General features: G+C 44.2%; 1 protein-coding gene across 2 annotated transcripts in view; it reads left to right on the forward strand.

The window, feature by feature from the left end:
- The window catches only part of SCARB1 (scavenger receptor class B member 1), a 70,089-nt gene that overhangs the window by 45,144 nt on the left and 3,156 nt on the right, over nt 1-21,789 (forward strand). The window contains exons 8-12 of one of the 2 annotated variants that reach the window (XM_054996085.1): nt 1,948-2,066; nt 8,595-8,668; nt 11,995-12,046; nt 13,805-13,951; nt 21,508-21,597. In XM_054996085.1, the coding sequence (XP_054852060.1) occupies nt 1,948-2,066; nt 8,595-8,668; nt 11,995-12,046; nt 13,805-13,951; nt 21,508-21,597 (482 nt within the window). The remainder of the gene's footprint in view (nt 1-1,947; nt 2,067-8,594; nt 8,669-11,994; nt 12,047-13,804; nt 13,952-21,507; nt 21,598-21,789) is intronic. The other variant, XM_054996084.1, reaches the window with a different exon arrangement.

Genomic DNA, 21,789 nt, shown 5'->3' on the forward strand with positions numbered 1-21,789 from the left:
AAATGCATTACGTTCCACATTTCATATTCAACATTTGAAATTACTGATTTGATAATTAATCTATTCAACTGATAATTGTTCTTAGTTTCTCTTAATTTTCAGCTACATAATTAAAAAAAGCTTTCCATTTTTTCCCTGAAATTCTAGGATTGGCCTGTTATGTAGATAAGATGTTAATTTTCCCATTAACACATATTCATATAGTTTATTCATCCATTCTGTCAAATTTGAACAGAATTCTGCCTTCTATTTTGTTGCATCTACTACTCTAGCCTCTGTCACCAGATATTTACATTGTTCGTTATGTATTTTTTGCAATGTTATTTGATAACAAATTTAATAACATATTTTTAGGATTTAATTCAAAGCAAACCTTTAGTAGAACCACCTACTCTGACCTGAATCAACTCTCCAAGATCTTCTGCAGAGGGTCTTTTTCCCAGTCTTGTTCCATAAGACTCTCTTGAATCTAGATTCAGGAGATCAAAATTGGGACCTTGTCTATGCAAAACACTTTAGGACGAAAATGGTCTCCTTTCCACTTTTAAGAGGAGAGTGGTAGTTTGAATTTTATGCCGTAAGAAGGAAGCTTCTACAATATCTGTTTATAGGATTAAATTATAACGGTGGGAGTGGCACAAGACCTTCTAATGTGGTTCCATATGTAGATTGCAGATGATTCTATGTTAGAGGTGGGCGTGGGCAGGAACTGAAGCACAAACCCAAGTTCGTCATGAACCAGGCCGTTTTTTGGTTCATGAACCAGCGGTTCGTCGGAGGGCGTTTGTGATGAACAGTGACAATTTTTAGGCTGGTTCATTTGGTTCGTTTTTTGATTCGTCATTGTAGATAGCCTGGCACTGATCAATCAGTTTCCTAGGCAACGGGGGGATGGGCTTTCTGCAGACCTTCTGCTGCCCCAGAAGGGACGTATTCACGAACCAAACGAACCGGGCAATTTCATGCTGGTTCGTAGTTCGTGAAACGTGATGAACCACGAACCGCTGTTTTCCTGGTTCATGCCCATCTCTATTCTATGTTCATTTGTAGATTTCCCACTCACAGCCATTATCTTGGGAATCTGTTAATGCCCTCTATTTTTATTTCTGACCGCGATTGCCCTCAAGAATGAGATTAAGTAGGTTAAGCTGCTATCAAGGAGCCAGGCAAGAGCAGGCACCTTAGGAGACCAAGGAATTGAAGGTCTATTTTAAAGAAAGCCTGGCTTTGCAATTTGCATGACAGATATGCTTATTAACAGCTGTCTGGTCTTGACCTTTGTCCCTATTAAGACAGTCTGCTCACTTTTAAAAACATTCCACGTGAACAAATACATACTTCAGTTTTTCCTTCTCTCTAAAAAAAAAAAAAAGCAAGTGTTCCAGGGGTTGGTGTGAACATATCTTTGACAACACAGGAGCTAGCCAATCGACCAAACAGTTTTCTCTGCAGCTTGCAGAAAGGTGAATTCCCCCCGCCCCATAAGCTCTCAGCCTTGGCGATGTAAAAATGCATTTGGCATACAGTGACAACTCTTCCAAGCTACCTGCGCTGCTGTAAAAACATTACATTCAAACAGCAAAGACAAAGATGGTTTAGGCCAGTTTTTGGACTTGTTTTGCTACAAAGGGGTGCTTTGGCCCAGAAGATAACTGCTTATGAGGTCTTCTCAGGTACTGACGCTAGAAGTACTGTGTGCAGGGAATTCCTTGTGCCCTCGGCCCTCCCACAGAACACTCCTGTGTGTCATTATTATTAATAATTATTATAATTTTAAAGTAATCTACTAGTCCTAGAGAAGCTTGTGAGAGTCTTTATGTTCTCCCTTCGCCCCGTCCTTATCTGTTGAAAGAACCTTAGAAGCAGAATGTAGTCATGTATCAGTGCTGTTGATCTTGTGTGAGCATTCCAAAACCAGGCTCATTCTTACGTCTTTTGTTTTTAAAGATGCACCCGTATTCCTATCCCAACCTCACTTCTACAATGCCGACCCAGCGCTGTTGGAGACAGTGGACGGCTTGCACCCCAGCGAGCAAAAGCATGGTTTAATCTTGGAATTGCACCCGGTGAGAGAACCTTCTCCAGTAATTTCAGTGCCTCTTGTCTTGTAGACACCATTGCCGTGACAGAATCTCCTAGTCACCCACTTGGTTTTTGCCAAGCAATTGACAGAAATGTTGCTTAGCTGTGCCTGTCTTTGGAGCTGGCAAGTTGGGAGTTCATTGGAAAGTGCCAGGAAGAGATTTGGCCCAGGAACTACCGCACGGTGACCTGTACAGTGATGCATGGCCTCTCCTTTTTTGGAGAACAAAATAAATTTTTGATAACATAGTATAAGCTCTGTTCTATCTATCTAGTGGGGCTTTTATGCACTCTCCTTCCCTGTAGCTCACGGTGACTGGTTCTCCCCTTTCCTCATTATAACCCTGTTTTGGCTGAGAAATTGGCCAGCAAATTTTATGACAGAGTGGGAATTTGAACCCTGGATTTCTGAGATCCTAGTCTGACAATCTAACCACTATACCACGCTAGTTCTCTGTACAATATCACCTATAAGACTAACAAAGTTTGTGGCAGGGTATGAGCTTTTGTGAGTCTCTGTGACACATGAAAGCTCATACCCTCCCAGAAATTTTGTTAGCCGTATAGGAGCTACTGGACTCTTGCTCTTTTCTACTGCTGCGGACAGACTAACACGGCTACCCGTCTGGTTCTCTATGTATCTCACCTATTCGGTCAACCAGGGCTTTTTTTCTGGGAAAAGAGGTGGTGGAACTCAGTGGGTTGCCCTCAGAGAAAATGGTCACATGGCTGGTGGCCCCGCCCCCTGATCTCCAGACAGAGGGGAGTTTAGATTGCCCTCCGCGCCGCTCGGCGGCGCGGAGGGCAAACTAAACTCCCCTCTGTCTGGAGATCAGGGGGCGGGGCCACCAGCCATGTGACCATTTTCAAGAGGTTCCGGAACTCCGTTCCACTGCATTCCAGCTGAAAAAAAGCCCTGTGGTCAGCACAGATAGCAGATGTGAAAAGTCCAAAGGAGATTAGGCTGTAGGGGTGGCAATGGGAAGGGAATGTAAGATTCTTAAAAGACTCCCTTTTTTAAAAAAAGTACCTTTCAAGTAGAAAACCTGCACAAGAGGGAAAAAATCTCCAACCCCATCCTCTTCTCTCTTGTGCTGTTTTTCTACTTCAAGAGGTTTATGTTTTAACATAAAGGAGGAATGCATTTTGAAAACAAGATCTCTTATTCCCTCCCCATATATGTCTTTCTTAAGTGGCTTTACCTATCCTAGAACTCGATTGCCTTTCTGCGGTGGGTATAGACAAGGCCTGTGCTATGGTAATGGCCAAATTTATCTATTGTTTTTCTCCTCCGCACCTTCTTCCCGTCTTAAGTCACAGCTGTAACCTATGGTAGGCCGAGCTGAAAAGAAATGGGTTATAATCTAACCTATTTAGACACACATTTAATCTAATCTGCTTTTCAGTTTACTGTTTGTCACAGATTCCATAGTACAAGGATGTTTTTAGTTATTGAGCTGAGAAACAATCTATAAAACCATAAATCAATTAGCACAATGATTATTAGACTTGGTGGGGGGGGGGAGGCTCAAGAGCACCTGGTAGGAGAGGAAGGGGCAGGGTAGAAGTTTCAGGACAGGTGTAAATATTGCTTTGTAAGCAAGTGGGTGTCCTCCTGTGAGCAGCCAAGGGTGTAGTGTTGCTTACTTGTGTGAGTGGTCTAGGATGGAGACGGAGATTTTTATTTTCAATCCATAGCTAATCATGCTTGCTTGAGCTCATCAAACTACACTTGCCTATTTTTTAAAAAGTGTTGTTCTTGGCTTTTTTGTGTAACTTTTAAAATAAAGTTTATATCTAGGTATTGAGGCTAGTCAAGGTTATTATTTTGCATTCTCAGCCATGCCTGTAGCTTTTACACAACAAACTTGCTAGTATTAACTACCTCTTTAATGTTTTATTTACTCTTGGAACAAGAAACCAGAGGGCAAGGATTTGTCCTTTCTTGCTTCAGAGGGTGATTAAAGCTTCATCATTGGATATTGTGTAATAATAATAATAATAACAACAACATCAACAACAACAACAACAATAACATTAATGATGATAATATTAACATTAAAAACAACAACATTCGATTCATATATGGCCCTTCAGGACATCTTAACGCCCGCTCAGAGTGGTTTACAAATATGGCTGAACCACACACCCGCAGAGCGTCCCGGCATTGCGCTAAATGTTCGCTAAACACCCGGAAGTGTAGCATCTTTCTAGCGCGATTTCTGAATCGCGCTAGAAAGACGCCACACTTCCGGGTGTTTAGCGAACATTTAGCGCAACGCCGGGACTCTCCGCGGGTGTGTGGATTCAGCCTATGTTATTATTATCCCCACAACAATCACCCTGTGAGGTGGGTGGGGCTGAGAGAGCCCTGAGAGAGCTGTGACTGACCCAAGGTCACCAAGCTGGCTTCAAGTGGAGGAGCAGGGAATCAAACCTGGCTCTCCAGATGAGAGTCCTTCTTAACCACTACACCAAACTGGCTCTATCATTGCACTGTAGTAAGTATTCACTCCCAACTGCATTTTCCTCTGTGACCAAAACATCCCTGTTGCTAATTACTGCTATAGCATACCAATAGCACAGTTTTCAATGATGTGTGGATGCCACCTAGATCAAATGGGGACAACTTATAGGAGGGGTAGGTTATAATCAGACTTTAGGTGAAGCTTCCTATCAGTAAGAGCAATTCAACAATGAAACAAGTTGCTCAGCTGATGAAGGGGTTCTCCCTCCTTGAAGATCTTTGAGCAGGGGTTGTATAGCCGTCTCTCAAGAATGCCCTAGCTTTGGATTTCCTAGGAAGTGCCTTACATCTCTGCAGCCGGGGCTATGATTAGCTGTCAGAAATGACAGCTTTTGTACAGTTTGGATGCTTTCTTTTTGGAGTTCCAGAACATAATCTGGAAAAGGGGATAATGTACTTAACACAAGAAATTTCTTCCGAGCGATAAGGGCATCCTTTCCCGTGGAATATCCCAGATATTGTCTATTGCTGCATGTTCCCCAAACGAAATTTCTTTTTAAATATTCACAAAAATAGATGTTCTGTATTTTTTTAATGATAAAATAGGTCCAAGCTAACTGAGTTTCAAGCCCTAAAAAAAAACAACGATCAGAGCTATGAGCAGGGGAAGGGCTAACACTCAGGCAGCAATCTTTGTTGTAACAGTTGGAATACTTTTATACTGGTGGTGATCCTATTTTCACCAACAAACCTTGAAAGGATATACTTAAGAAGAAGGCTCGTTTTCTGTTTGGCATTCTCTTGTGTCTTCTTCCCATGGTTACAGGATATTGTAATGGTTAGAGGGCTGGGCCAACACAAGGGAGACTCCACTCTGCCATGATACTGGGTGTCTTTCAGCCAATCAGTCTCCCTCACAGGGTTGTTGTGGGGATAAAAATTGCAGGGGGGGCGGGCGGAGAATTCCATGAGCTCCTTGGAGGAAAGATAGGGTAAGAAAGAATATAATGAGTGTGGCTCGGGCATTTCATTCTCAGAGGAGTGAAATGTTTCCTTGAGCCTGAATGTCATTGCGCCCGGCCCGCTGAGGGAGAAGTAAGCCGTTCAGCAGTGGAGTGATGGCACGGTGGCTATCAAGCCTGCCCTTTGAGCACCTAATTTAGATAATTCTAGGATAAATTGGTCTTGAGGTGTTCCTGATAACTTGTGACGGATCTTATCTAACAATCTTTATAGACTGTTATCATCCTTCGCGTTCCTCCTTTCCTCCAGGAACCACTGATGCTTTGGTCGCCTGACTCCATGAGGTTGCCAGGCCCTGCCTGCCGTGAGGGGGAGGAAGGCGGCCGCCTCAGGCAGGCATTTTGGCTTGATGATTAAAACTGATGTTCTAGTGCTTGAAGCTGATTCCGAGGGAACACAATAGAAGCCAATGTCTCAATAGCGTGTATCGTGCCAGCCAAATATGACCCAATGGAGCTATTTTACCCAGAGTCGAACTACTGTTCCACCTGGAGCCAGCGTGATGTAGCTGTTAGGGTATCTGGTTAGAAGCCCTGGGATCAGGGCTTTTTTTCTGGGAAAAGAGGTGGAACTCAGTGGTGGAACTCAGGACTGCACAAGGGCGTCACTTTGGGTCAGCTAGAACAAGTGCGAAGTTTTTTAAAGTTTAAATCGCCCTTGGTGAAAATGGTCACATGGCCGGTGGCCCCACCCCCTGATCTCCAGACAGAGGGGAGTTTAGATTGAACTCCGTTCCATGTGAAATGGTCGCATGGCTGCATGGCGCGGAGGGCAATCTAAACTCCCCTCTGTATGGAGATCAGGGGGCGGGGCCACCGGCCATGTGACCGTTTTTAAGAGGTGCTGGAACTCCGTTCCACCGCGTTCCTGCTGAAAAAAAGCCCTGCCTGGGATCAAATCTCCCACTCAGCCACAAAACACAACTTTTGGGCTCGGGTCCCTCAACCTAAGCTGCTCATAAGAGTGGTTGTGAGGGTGAAATGGAGGGAGGGAAGAACTGAGCTAATCTCCCTGAGCTTTTGTGTGTGTGTGTTTGTTTTTAAAAATCCATACAAATGGTAATCCAGCCCAGCAGGGAGAAAAGTTCCCTGGTTGCAGGGAATTTTCAGCATAGGGGAACTTTCCAAAATGTGACTCACCACCTGCATTTTGAAGTGGTGTAGTCCTTTCCAGTCCCCTGGTGTGAGAACCAGGTCTCACCTGTGCCCTCTTTGGCTCTTTCCTTAGACAGCTGGGTAATGTAGTACTTGGGCTTCTTTGGCCAGAAGGAAATGGAAGAATACAAGGCCTTAATAAGCTTCTTACAGCATTGGCTGTAGCACAGACTGCCACTTGTTTTGCAGTAGTGATAATACTTGGTCTGACTTCCGTGCCTAGGAAGTATGAGGATTAAGGGCATTGCCTAATGTGACATGAAGCAATGCATAATGATTAGAGCATTGGTGCATCTCACTGAATAATTCAATGAATGAGTCACCTCTCAGCTGTGCAGGGAATTAGGCTATCTAAGTCAGCAATTGCCTAAATAAGGAGGGCAGGGCATAATAAATATACTGCAAGAGAATTAAATTAAACAAAGACGGCTGTCAGCCTGAAGTACTTCCTCTGGGAAGAGGCTGGCTGTTGTACCTCTGTGTGAGTCGGTGCTCTGGACTTGCCTTCTCCTGGTTAGGGTCTATTGCATTGAGCATGGTGCAGTCTGGGTGATTCAGTGTTCTGGACTTGCCATTTCCTGGTTAGCTTCTATTGCATTGGGCATGGTGTAGTTATTTAATCACTCCTGAGGCAGAGGTACAGCCGTTAACTGCACTTGGAGGAGGCTGCCAGCTACATCTCTGTGTAAGTCTCTGCTCCGGTCTTGCCTCTTTCCAATAGGGCAGCCTGTCCAGATCTGTAACGAGCAGAACGCAACATTCCTCAGATGTTTGGGAAACCTTTGGTGTATATCATAGCCAAACAGGAAACCTCTTGACTCTTAGGGAAGCAACACTTGCAGTGAATTAGAGGTTGACATTGCCAAATCTTCAGTGACATTGCAAAGTCTAATCAGAATGGGTTGCCATGTTAGTCTGTCTGTAGCAGTGGAAAAAAGCAAGAGTCCAGTAGCACCTGTAAGACTAACAAAATTAGTGGTAGGGTATGAGCTTTCGTTAGCCACAGCTCACTTCTTCAGATACTTCTTCAGTATCTGAAGAAGTGAGCTGTGGCTCACGAAAGCTCGTACCCTACCACCAGAGCTTTTTTTCAGCGGGAACACGGTGGAACAGAGTTCTGGTGCCTCTCAAAAATGGTCACATGTCCGGTGGTCCCGCCCCCTGATCTCCAGACAGAGGGGCGCAGAGGGCAATCTAAACTCCCCTCTGTCTGGAGATCAGGGGGCGGAGCTACTGGCCATGTGACCATTTTCGCCAAGGGCAATTTAAACTTTAAAAAACTCCCCCCTTGTTCCTGCTGAACCAAAGTGACGTCCTTGTGTGGTCTTGAGTTCCACCACCTCTTTTCCCAGAAAAAAAGCCCTGCCTGCCACTAATTTTGTTAGTTTTACAGGTGCTACTGGACTCTTTGCTCTTTTCCACTATTACAAAGTCTGGGCAGCTCTTGTCCGTTATTCCTCCCTGTGGCTCCTGTACTGGTTTATTTGCAGTATTGCTATTTGGAGAAAAAGGTTCTTTTCTACCCTTTCAGAAGAGGAAATTTCCCCCTCTTTCCAATTAGCCTATAATTTCTTACGTGTCTCCCATAAAGCAGCTGTAGCAATGAAGATTGGAATAACTCTCTTCCAAAGGTCCATCTGATTTCTTTATCTGGTGTCTCGTTCTGAAATCTGTGTGCCTTCTCCAAAACAAACTTGTTTTGGTGCTTCTGGAGGTACAGGATGTCCAAGAGAATGTACTGTGCTTGGAGCAAGGTCAATATACATTGGCTGGAGAAGTCAGTGGGCACTCTGCAGCTCAGTCACGCACCAAGTGGTTTTTGTTTTGCTTGTTTTTAACTAATCTCTCTTTCTCTCCTTATAATGCAGCTGACTGGATCGCCCCTCAATGTGTCTGTCAGGTTGCAGCTGAGTCTCTTTATAAAACGCGTCCCCCTCATAATGTAAGCAGCATTCTCTTAAAGCCTTTGTCCTCCCCAACCTTTTGATACCTTCTTTGTGACTTCAGGTTAGTGTCGGCCTCTTCTGCACGGTGAACTTTACGTCGGGCTTTCTGTGTATTAGACCCATGAAGATCGAACTCGAAGCAGTGTCTGTTTTTTTATTTCTGCACTAGAAAAATGCGAGCTTTCTGGGGAACATGTTTGTTTTCCCAGTTGAACGGAAGAGGACTGGTCAGTTTCCTCAGTTGATCCGCCGAGGAAACTTACAAGGGGTTTTTTTTTGGTGTTGTTTTTTTTAATGGCTACAAGGTTGGGTTTTTTTAAGCCAAAAAAGAATGGACTAAAAAGTACCAGAAGCACAGGGGAAAACTTTAAAATTTCAAGTATTAGCCCAACTTTCAGAGTTTTCTGATGATTTTAAGGTTCAGTTTCTGCTTGACAACCCAGATGGGGAAATAACTGAAATAGTAGCAAAGTTTCTCTACAGTGCCGTGGCAATACGCCCTGACAAGTAATATTCTGTACTGGTTTTGCTGCCCTGTTGCCCTGTTCCTAGCTGTAATTTTAATCTCATTTTGTATGGAGTTTCTGTATTTAAAATTTTATATTATATATATGCCAATAAAGGCTTGCTTGCTAAAATTTCAAGTAGGATTCAGGGCTCTCTGCAGAGTTTTTGTGTTAACCATATTGCAGTGTTCTCCCACTCCCTCAGTTACGAGGGTTTTTTTTTCCCTTTAAGGTACCAACCTTGCAGCCAGTTTGGTGTAGTGGTTAAGAGTGCGGGACTCTAATCTGGAGAGCCGGGTTTGATTCCCCACTCCTCCGCTTGAAGCCAGCTGGGTGACCTTGGGCTAGTCACAGCTCTCTGGAGCTCTCTCAGCCCCACCCACCTCACAGGGTGTTTTGTTGTGGGGATAATAATGACATACTTTGTAAACCGCTCTGAGTGGGCATTAAGTTGTCCTGAAGGGCAGTATATAAATCCAATGTTGTTGTTGTTGTTATTGCACCATTGTTATTTTTTTTAAAAAAAAAACATAATTCAGAAAAGAAACCTTGGTTAGTTACTGTTCAACCTGTCAGGATGCAGGGGGATAAAGGGGAGGGCGAAAGGCAGGGCTAGGCCTCACACTGAAGAAAGCATTCTGCACTTCAAAAAAGACCCCAGTTTGACTTTACTTGGGGGGGGGCGGGATCAGGGTATGTGCACAGTGAGAAAAGCCGGCGAGAGATTGTTTCTGTGGCAGATGCAGATGCAGCATTTCTCCATGCAGAACGCAAAAAAAGTCTAGGAAGCCGTTTGGAGACTGAATAGGGGAATTTTGACTATGCGTGCGGAACTCTGGAAAGAAATCGATGCAGTATGGGGCCAGAACCGACAAAAAAGCCCCGTGCAGAAAAGACCTGACTCCTGGCATCTCATTCTTTTCTCAACCTAGACAGTAAGGGCTCATAGATGGGACTGAATTTTGTTTCTGGGGCTCCCTCTTCTCTGTTCAATGCACAGCAGGCTTCCACAGGGAATCCCATTGTGTCCTTACTCCCTTGGGATTACGACACTTTTCGTGTGCTTGTAGAGCGGCTGAGAAGGGCGAGATCAATGCTGCACGGCATCTCCCCATTCCTAAGGCCGTGAAAGTGTTTCCAGCTTGTGCCTTTCTTGTTGTATGCTGCTGTTCCTTAGAAGAGAGCTTGGAAGTTGGTAGTTTCATGAGCAACAGATCCGGGCCGAATCCACACGTCCTTACATCCATGCCACTTTTTCGCTACCGCGGTGCTATATTCGCTGCGGTTCACACATTTGCTATTCAATTCTGTCATTCTCTCGTCATGGTCGTGCTTCAGTTGAGAACGCCTTGATAAATGCTCTCCCGCTTGGAAACTATTCTTTCGCACTATTTTCAGTATGAATGTGAAAGCTTACAAGCGTTTCTCAAGAGACTGCCCCCCAAACCACCCTTCTTCAGAATGTCTCCCATTAAAGGAACAAGGTTTCCCTCTGTAAAGGGATGCTTATGGCCAGGACTGTGTCCGAAGCCCTCCCGATCCCCCTTGTTTTTTACTTTTTTAAAAAGGCTCTCCTTGCTCTATTGCAACCTCGCATTTTAATTTAGATCACCGTTGCTGTTTGGAATGCGGCGTCCTGTTCAAAGCAAAACCACCCGCTGATGTTGGGTTGCCAGCTTAAGGTTAGGACATTCGTGGCGGTTTCAGCTGCTGAACCTGGGTAGGGAGTTTGGAAAGGTATGGAGCAGTGGAGTCCACCACCCAGAACTGCCGTTTTCTCCTGGGCAACGGATCTCTGTCATCAGGAGATCTGTTGTGATCCTGTGAGATCTCCAGGCACCGCTGGAAGGACTGCAACTCTGAGGTCACTCATCGCCGAATTTCAGACCCAAAGGGGTTTTTTTTGTTTTGTTTTAAAAGTCAGAATTGCGATATAGCGCAAATCTGAACCGTTTTTTGTTTTGTTTTGTTTTTTAAACAGTTCTTCTGTTGTCATCAGCAACGTTCGGTCTCGCTCCTCCCTATATCCCGCATTTCTCACAGTAATGTGCACAAATGATAGCGCCACATAGACACTATTTGGGCGGGAATGTGAATGCCCGCTGGGTAATTGCGGAATAGAAAATAACACCATCATTGCGAGAGAAAAACGGAAGGTAAGACAGTGTGGATTCAGCCCTGGTCTGATACGACGCTGTTGGCTGCATCTGGATCCCTGTCTAAGTTGACTGGCAGCAGCTCTCCAGGGTCTCTGTCAGAGGTCTTTCACATACCCAATTGGTGGTGGAAAATGCCATCAAGTTGCAGCCAAATTATGGCTATGCTGTAGGGTTATCGAGGCAAGAGATGAACAGAGGTGGTTTACCATTGCCTGCCTCAGCATACTGACCCTGGACTTCTTTAATAATTTCCCCATCGGTCCTGCTTCGCTTCCAAGATCTGACAAGATCAGGCTAGCTTGCATCATCCAGGTCAGAGCCATTCCTGTTTGCCAGATCCTTTAAACTCGAGATAACAGGAATTAAACCAGGGTGCTTCTACAGGCAAAGCACTTGCCCTACAGCTGACTCACAGCTTTCAAGTATTTTCTGTAACAGAGTTGTATATGCACAAGGATTCCATGCATTTGAGGGGGAAAGTTGTTGGAATGTTTGCAGTTCAGTTTCTGTGAGGGAAAGGAAAGCTGTTGGTTTGGTTGGAATTAAAAGCCTCATGCTTTTAACATGTAACTGAACTTTCAGTCAGAAAGGAATGCCAAGAACGCCTAATCTGATCATAGGATAATTTGAAGTTCATTGTGTCATTTTGTCTTTCAGTCAAACACAAAAGATCAATCCAGTTGTACTGCCTATGCTGTGGTTTGAAGAGGTAAGTTGAAGTATGGAAACTGCTAAATGTTCAATGCAAACTAAATCACAAGAATTTGTCTGTATGTGGGACTAGCCTTGCTATGAACTTGAGTATAAAAGAGTTGGCTGAGCCAAATTTTGTAACTTCAGTTGTTCAGTTTAGGTGGGGACGTTTGCCTAAGCTTTCAACCTTCTCAACCATGTGATAAGCTGTAAGCTGCAGTATTGCAACCCAAGCTCTGCTCACGACCTGAGTTCGATCCTGGCGGAAGCCGGGTTCAGATAACCAGCTCAAGGTTGACTCAGCCTTCCATCCTTCCGAGGTTGGTAAAATGAGTACCCAGTTTCCTGGGGGTAAAGTGTAGATGACTAGAGAAGGCAATGGCAAACTACCCCATAAAAAAAGTCTGCCAAGAAAACGTCATGATGCGACGTCCCCCATGGGTCAGTAATGACTCGGTGCTTGCACAGGGGGACTACCTTTACCTTTACCTTTACTCAACATTTGGCTAAAAATATTATTCTTGCCATGAATCAAACTGGTGTGTGCAGGATAGATTTCCTATATGCTGGAAACTTTCCTGCTGCTTTCTGCACATTTAGAATAGGCTAAAGACTGGCTGTTTTCTGCAACTGAGTTTGCCATTGGTTGAACTGCTGTGATGTAATGGAATGTTCAGGAAGTCTGAACCAGATCTGGATAACAGTTTCAGTGATGAAATTTTGACAAGCTTTTGTGACAAAAACCGAATGGAGAAGAAAACAGTTTCAAAGGCACGAAGGGAAATTGTCCTGTTGCCTGAAATGATGATGAATAGGAAAGTTTTGGAAGCTGTGGAGCAGAGACTCTCTCTGCCCCACAGTTAGATCCTAGGACCTTGTTACAAAACACATTTCTGTTTATTGTTCAAGCCCATTTTCTCTCCATTTTCAGGATTCTACTTGTGAGCCAATATAGGATAGCCAATGGAGGTTTGGAACCAGAGATTAAATCTCAGCTCAGTCATATGTTCACTGGCTGACCTCTGGCTCTTTACAATCTTACGTAGCTTGCAGCATGGTGAGCAGAGAAGCTCTGCGCTGAGTGCCTAGGGAGAAAAAAGGTCAAGAAACCAATAACATCAAGCGCCTCTGAGCATGTGCAAAACGTTTTCCTGACCACATCTAGCCCTGTAGTGTGTTCTAGGACTAGGAAGGAAGTATTTCCAAGTCAAAGCACATGACTTCAGTATCGTCTTAAATTTGATCAACTGAAAGAGATTACCTGGTTCACTGGCAAGCTTGCTTGCAATTTGGGAGTTAGCCTTGGGATCACGTGATCCCCCCCCCCTTCCCCACCCCAGATTTTCTCCTCTGCTTTCTACCATGGTTTCCTATTGCATGTGCATGGATGCTAAACATGGGCCATTTCCACACCTTCATCCAGAACGCCGCGGAATGTTGCAACAAAACCACGTAAGATAGCGTCTTCTCATGCGAGTTTTGTGCGATGTCGCACTAAACTTGCGCGAGAAAATGCTATCTTCCGCGGTGTTCCAGATGAAGGTAAGCAGTGTGGGAACGGCCATGGTAGATGCTGAAAAGAGGAAGGGTAATTCTTGGGGGAGGGCACACCACCCAAGGGATGGTTCTAATTTGTGAACAACTGCCGGAGTTGACCTGTATTTGCCCAGAGCTTGACCATTTCAGGGAGGTAAATGACTCTCTCTCTCTCTCTCTCTCTCTCTCTCTCTCTCTCTCTCTCTCTCTCTCTCTCTCTCTCTCTCTCTTTGAGCAGCGTGGAGTGATCGAAGGGCATATCGTAGATCAGTTCTATACTGATTTAGTGCTGATTCCGTCTGTGCTGGGATATTTACAGTACTGTGCTGTTGCTCTCGGAAGCGTCCTCTTAATCATTACAATTTTCCTGTGGCTCAAGAGCAAGGTAGGAACAAACTTCTCGGCCTTTCAGCTAAGATCAAGGAACAAACTGATGGCTGGACCCGAAATCTTGGGTGGCTTACCATGCAGTCCTGAACAGAGTTGTGCCCTTCTCAATCTGTTGAAGGCAATGGGTTTAGAAAGGTGTGGCGCTGTTTGGGGTTACACGGCGAGTTCTGCAATTTGATTTCCTCCTGATTGCCAGTCCCATTTAAATTTCACATTTCTGCTTCAATCAGCTTTTCAGCCTTTACTTTGAATCCCATCTACTTAGCAGGAAATTGTGATTATTTAGGGCCAAGCTTATGGGGATAAGCAGAACTGGAGTAATAGGGTGCTATAATTCCCTGGCCCTAGCTTCTATTTATAGAAGAAATCAAAACAGGCCAGTCAGAAGGAATAGCTAGGTTAAAGATCCTTTTTGTGAACCATGTAGCTTTCTACAGTCAAGAGAGTCCTTAAAAGGTGTGGAGGGGACATTCAGAGATTTACTTTCTCCACCTGCAATCCAAGGTGTCTAACCAATGATCCCAGTTCTACCGGTCTTGTAGCTTTGCTCTCAGCCTGTGAATGGCAAATTTTGCTTCCAAGAAGCAGAGTGGAGTCTTAAATTAGCAACTGGAGGAGGTAAAGAATAATGGATTCTGACCTCAAATTCTCCTTTTGAAGCCAGAGGGGTTTCATTGTTTCATTTTTTAAAATCTTTTTTCGTGTAGACTTGGGGATGCAAACATCATTGAAGCTTCAGCAAGCGTTGTGAGCTAGGAAGGAAGGAAAGAGGCACTCTTCAAGGCCGCGTCTCTGTGTTAGGTTTTGCCTATCAGCTCCCTAATGGAGCACAGCACAGGGCTGATGTATATCACTCTTTGAAAAGGGTGGGGATTTTTTTTGAGAACAACACGGCATTGCAACACCTAGGGAACAGTCTGAACAACAAATGGTGCAGTTTTTGTATCTTCCACTCTGAATGAGTGTTGCCAGAGAGGTATCCCAAAACATGTTTTATTTTTATTTTTTTTAAAAGGCCGGCGACACCGGAGGTAAAATGGCGTCTCTCGCCTCTTCCTTCCACGGTGCTGTTATATGATGCGATGCTTTAAAAAAAAAACGGCAATTTTTTAAGGACTAGAACTCATCTCCAAATTGTAACCTGGCAAAATCTTGGCTGCCCTACATTGTGTCTATGCCAAAGACAACAATTAATGACCAATAACTATGACTCTGAAAACATTGAGCTAGCAGCTTTATCAAGTCAGATCTGTCACAAGGTACGCTTGTTTAAAAAGGGCTTTGTGCACACACATTTATGCTGCAATAAATTTGTTGGCCTTTGGAGTGCCATGGGATTTCTGATTCTGAGTCTCAAAGATAACGCATCTCTTTGTGTGAACTACTGGAAGAGGCATTGCTGTGGAAATTATGATCTGGGTGGAGCGGCTTTACAGCAAGGATAACTCTCGGTCCTCTGTAATCAAGATGGTTTCCTAACGTTTACTAGCATTTGCTTCGACTTGTTTTCCCTCTGTGAATCTACGGTAGATTCAATCTCAAGTCTTGCAAAGCAAACAGCATCTGTGCACAGGGTGAAGCACGTTTACCGGATGACCTGAATTAAATGGGCACGCTTCCAGAACTGCCTTTTTTTGCGGTTGCGCTATGTTTAAACAAAAATATTCACAAGCTGTGTCGGAGAAGGAGAAAGTCTTAAGGAGAGAGCTGGTCGTTCTTTTGAAAGGCATCCTCGAATGGCCTGGCTCTTGCCCAAGCTGTGCGGCTTTGCTTACGAGTAACAGGTTTGAGTGAATTATGCAAACTGAGTGCGGCTGAACACGATGGAGCAGGAAAGCTCAGCCAGGCTGTTCCTTCTCTTCTCCCGATTGTATCAGATGCAAAGCCCGTGCTTCGGTTTGTGCTGGGCTGCTGGTGGGTTTGAACGACGAAAGTGGGTTGAAGTCTGCTTCAAGCCCTGTCCTAAGCTAATCTAAGAGACCACTAATGCAATAATGAAGATTGTCTCAGTATAAATAAATACAATTTATAGGTCAAACCAAGTATAGCAGTATTTTGGTCATAACATATATAATAATGTAATATCCTTCTACTACAATTAAGCAATGGTTTGTTCATATCACAACCAGAGCCTTTGGAGAAATCGCATTATTAGTCAATTGTCACAATGTCCCTTTCAGGTAAGTATCAATCATCTGTTGATTTCAATAATGGATTTCAGAATTCAGCAGTAGAATTCTTGGCTTGAAAAAGCAACTGCGAAACAGGCTGTCCAAAGAGCTGGTGCACCCATTGCTAACTGCCCAGGAGATTTGGGAATTTTTCCTCCTGGAGCATACTCACCCACCGTTGGATGTCAGCGGAAATCCTGCCTAAAAACAGAAAAACATATCAAAGAGACAATTATTGAAATCAACAGATGATTGATACTTACCTGAAAGGGACATTGTGACAATTGACTAATAATGTGATTTCTCCAAAGGCTCTGGTTATGATATGAACAAACCATTCCTCGATTGTAGTAGAAGGATATTACATATTATATATGTTATGACCAAAATATTGTGTGATGTCGCGCAAAACTCGCACAAGAAAACGCGATATTTCGCATTTTCCCCGGCATGATCCGCAACGTAGTGCAACGTCCCGGGTTCAGGTAAGTCGCGTGGAATCGGCCTTGGTTTGACCTATAAATTGTATTTACTTATACTGAGACAATCTTCGTTATTGTATTAGTGGTCTCTTAAGGAATTTCCTCCTTTGTTTAGTGTGTGTTGGGGACCACTTTCCCTCATCGTTATTATACTAAGCTAATCTAAGCAAGTTGCTGTTAAAGTGAGGCTATGCTCTGCTCGTGTACTAAGCTCTAGTCCTGCTATCTGTGCCAACCTCAGTTGGGCTCCTGAAGGTAATTAATTGGCAGTGCTGCATGGATGCCGCAAGCGTGGAATTTGATTCACCTGAGCATCTCAGCATAAGAGGTGCTGTGCTGGGATATCGAGACCAGTCTCCTGTTTCACACACTGGAAATGTTTCCTCTTAGCAATGGGGTTCAGAGATCCACAGCCTCTGGGTGTGCAGGTTTCTTTTAATAATCATGGCTCATAGACATCAATAGACCTATATCTGTATATTATTTTTCATTATATTTTTTAAAAATCCACATTTTTCTAGTCCATTGTTTCTCCATCTGCTATTTAGCTGTGGCTGTGGGTTGAATCTGCACAGATTTGTCCAGTCCCATATAAATGAGGCAGCGGCATATGCAACGTCCTCTCTCTGGAACTGTTGTAGTACTAAAAAGAGAATGAGCTGTGATCTGGGAAATCCGGGCTTCCAATCTCACCTTTGCCAGGAATATGCTTGGAGGCTTTCAGGTCAGAAGTCTGGGGACACCTTAGAGAATAGTAATTACCTTTAGACATGGGCATGAACCATGAAAAAACCGAACTATGCGGTTCGTGGTTCGTGGCGTTTTCATGAACCGGGAACCACGAACTCCCACAAACTGGGGCAAGTTCACAACCCAGTTCCAGGTTTGTAGGTTTTAAATGCCCCTTTCCAGCCACTTAGCAGTGGCAGGGAAAGGGGCATTTAAACCCCTGGATCAGCTGCTTGTCGGGGAGCTCCCAGCAGTGGGGAAATGGCCATTTAAACTGTGGGTGGGGCTTGGTTGGGAGTTTCTGGTCGGCCAGCGGGGAAATGGCCATTTAAACAGCAGGCTTGGAGGGCTGGCTGGGAATTCCAAGCCCCTCTGCTTAAATTATCAGCTGCTTGTTGGGGATCTCCCCGACAAGCAGCTGATCTACGGGTTTAAATGCCCCTTTCCCTGCCACTTTGCAGCGGCAGGGAAAGGGGCATTGCTCTTTAAAACAAACTAAACGAACCAGTAGAGCAGTTCGTGGAAGTTCGTGGAAACGAGCTTCCACGAACCACTGGTTCATGAACCACGAACTGGGCTGCTTCATGGGTTTTTTTGGTTCGAATTCCGGTTTGTGCCCATCTCTAATTACCTCCAGTAATTTTCCTGATTTAAATATGGAACATAAGCATCTGAAGAAGCGAACTCTGATACACAAAAGTTCATATTGGAACAAATGTTGTGACTCTCTCAGATGCCGCTGCACTTCTTTTTTATTTTGCATTATCCCTACAGACTTTAGCAAGCCTCATCTTTTCTCATTTAGGGAGAGCTTCATACTGTGGATAATACTATAATCTACCTTATAGGGCTGTTGTACTTACAGAGAGCCAATGTATGTGCAGGCAGAAAGCAGTAGATTAAGGCTGCATATAGAAGCATAAAGGGAGTGGGGTGGAATTCGAGAGCCCTGGAATGGGACAGAGTATCTGGAGCCGGACTTCATTGATTACTGTGTGGCACAGCTCCCTGTAATTCTCTGAAAGACATTCTTCACCATCAAAGAGATTTCTTTGAGCAGCAGTCCTGTTCTAGCCATTGACAGCATGGCAGAAGCTGATGGTGTGTCTATTTTTAATTATCACGCTTTTAAACTTTATTTAAAAATGAACTCATTATTAATTACTTCAAATATGTAAGGAGGAAGGATATAGATTTTTTTAAAATAAATAAAAATATAAATCTTTAAATAGAGCCCAGTGGCTTAGCTTGTGCAGTTTTTGAAGACTGGTTGTTCCTAGGCCCAAGGATTTGTTGGGAGACTGATACTGAGTGCGGGTTTCTGCTTTGCTTTCTTCATGTTTGATTTAAGCCCAGAGTACGAAAAACTTTGCAATCGTACGGCATGTCAGCTTGGAAGCTTCCAGATTTGCTCTTTGGCAACCAGAATTAGGGGAAGCAGGAACAGGGAATGAAGAAGGTACACCACCTCTTGTGGGGGCTCTGGTGATTGGAATGATCGCTCACTCTGAATATTATAGGCCTTAAGACCAGACTACCATGCACCAGGTTTGGGAGCACACCCTGTGAGAGATGGGAGGTTATTGGGCATCTGGGTTCCATGTGGAGATTGCAGCTTTGTAGACTGATTTCCTCCCCCCCCCCCCCGCCGCCCCTTCTGAGCACCAGATCTGTAGTTTGCCTGGAATGCTCTGCTATAGCCTAAACACCTACTGTTAATGGATGAAAAGAAAGTCTCACTTGAAGAGCTCAGCTCATTCTTTAGATCTGGGGCAGGAGAGGTTCTTTGTAGGATGCTGAATTTTCTGATCAAAGACCAAGTTTAGACTGATCCGGGGCTTTTTTTCAGCTGGAACGCGGTGGAACGGAGTTCTGGAACCTCTTGAAAATGGTCACATGGCCGGTGGCCCCAGCCCCTGATTTCCAGACAGAGGGGAGTTTAGATTGCCCTCCGCGCTGCTCAGCAGCGTGGAGGGCAATCTAAACTCCCCTCTGTCTGGAGATCAGGGGGAGGGGCCACTAGCCATGTGACCATTTTTGCCAAGGGCAATTTAAACTTTAAAAAGCTCCTGCCTTGTTCCAGCTGACCCAAAATGACGTCATTGTGCAGTACTGAGTTCCACCACCTCTTTTCCCAGAAAAAAAGCCGTGGACTGATCTGATGATAGAAGCGTGAGATGAATGCAGTCCTCTGAATTCATTATTAATGTAGGACTCTTTTATTAGCCGGAGATCACCTCTGCCCATGTGTAGAATGCCATAGCTAGGCTGTATTAGAAGGACAAAGCCTTATCCAGATATGGAACCCAGTACCCTGTGGGTTTTTTTTAATGTTAAACATCTCACTTGGTCACACAGAACACCTGGGCACACCCTATATGGCTCTGAGCCGGTTCATGTCACTTGATCTCACAACACTGGGTTCCTGGACTCTTGAATGTGTGACTGGCCCCTGTTGGGAAAAAACTCTGCTGGGGGAAGTGGTGCCGAAGGCATTAAATCCAGAAAATAACCCCGGCTTTGCATTCTTGTGGAGTACTTTTTGTGGCATGAACAATGCATGAATTGATGGCTTAATTCAGAAAGTAAAAGTGCCAGCTTTTTGCTATGTGTTTACACAAGTTGCTGCTCTGTCCTTGCTGCCGTCGGGGAACAGGTAATTCTGCCCCATCGATAATAGGAAAGCATTATTCAGCCTCTCGTGATGTGGAGAAACGGCCTCTCTTCAGGGGAGGCTGCAGCAGTGTTCTGCCCTAAAGTCACTGCTTCGTGTTTCCTTCCTCCAGTCAGGAGGCATCTTGGAAACAGATACACCAACCCGAAGCAAGGGGGTAAGTTGCCCTGAGAGCGGGGTAATTTTTACCTTCCGTGCCTCAGAGTCAACACGTGTTCCAGTGTAGGGGCAGTATGCCTCCAGTTTATTCCCCCTGAAGTTTGGGTCCTGTGGCCTGTTCACATATGCAGATGACCCTGTGACATCCACCAATAAGGATGTAGATGCAGAACAGTTCTAGAGCTAATAGGTCTAATTCCTCTCTCGGTGCTCTGACAGCCTCTTTCCTGAACTTTGACAGATAGTCGTGAGTATAAATCATGGTTTGCTTTCCTGTCTTCCTTCCTAATCAAGCTTTTGGCATAATTGCTTCATTAACTGGAGTTCTCCCTCCGGGACCATCGCCCCTGCTGGGTGTCAAAATTGCACAAATCTCAATTGTGGTTTCTAAATTCTTTACAGTTGCTTGCAGCTGAATTCCACAGCTGTTCACAACTCATGGCCCTGAGGGAGCATTCCATCATTAAAGCACAAATGGGAAAAATATATTTAAAAAACTATAACATGAACGTACAGTTGTATCACTAACTCGAGCCAGCTGAGAATGGTGTTTGCATTAAAGCCCCTTGATAGATTTTGATTCCTGTTCAGAAAACGGGCAGTCCAGTTCCAATTTGAACCCTGTCTGCCCAAAAGATCCCACGGATGATATACCAACGATGGATCATTTTGGTGTCGAAAAGGGTGCATCTTGCCAGTTGAATTCTAACACTGCCTCTGACCTTGATGTTCTCTGTTCAAAAGTAAAAGTGACATTTGGATTTTGTTGGCACTTAGGCAAAAGTCTTGCCTCTCCGTCCATTGGAGCTATACCTGGTTTGTGCCACATCACAGACAGCAGTAAAACTGATCTCCATTGCGAAGCCAAAACTCAGTGTTAAAAGCACTGTGATAAAGATTAAAGATGCTGCTTGCCTGAGAACTGAAGATAGTCAAGGTGGAAGCTTGCAGGTGTAAAATTGCTGACTCGTATTTCCAGAGGTGCTTAAGAAAAAAAAAGGACACCCTTTTATTAAGCATTGTACAAAAAGACACACAAAAATATGAACGAACAGTTTTTCATCTGGCTTGGCAGTTGATTCCCTCCCCCTCGTTTTCTAAATAAAATTTAAATCTCCTAATAGAACTAAGATAAACTTCTGCAAAGCGAAACAAACTTTGATTCTATAAATTAGCTCCCATGATTGCCACGAATTCTTTAAAAATCCCTTTAAAATTTAAAAATGCCTTTTAAAATCCTTCCTCTCCATTGAAACAATGATATCGCATTTAAAAGAAACTATCTCTCCTGGAAGTACAGCATAAACTGTTTAAACCAGACTGATTATTTTTCTAGGGAAAGTGCTTTTTGTTTTCGAATAGTAATAGAGAGGCCTTTGCAGAGAAAACCAGCACCTCAGCAGTTCGAAAGAAAGTGAAACTGTAGGTGGGTATCGGGGGGGGGGGTGTATAAAATCAATCATAAAATCAATCGAAATCCAGACTAGCTTGATCGGTTTAAAGTCTGTGTGCTTGAATGGCTCGATGGTTAAACAACAGAGATCCTGGCATTGCTGACTTCCTTGACGCGAGGGATACGCTTAGTTTAGGAATTCATTTTTTGCAACGAGGAGCAAAC

This window comes from Eublepharis macularius, chromosome 13, assembly GCF_028583425.1.
Source record: "Eublepharis macularius isolate TG4126 chromosome 13, MPM_Emac_v1.0, whole genome shotgun sequence".
Taxonomy (NCBI): Eukaryota; Metazoa; Chordata; class Lepidosauria; order Squamata; family Eublepharidae; genus Eublepharis; species Eublepharis macularius.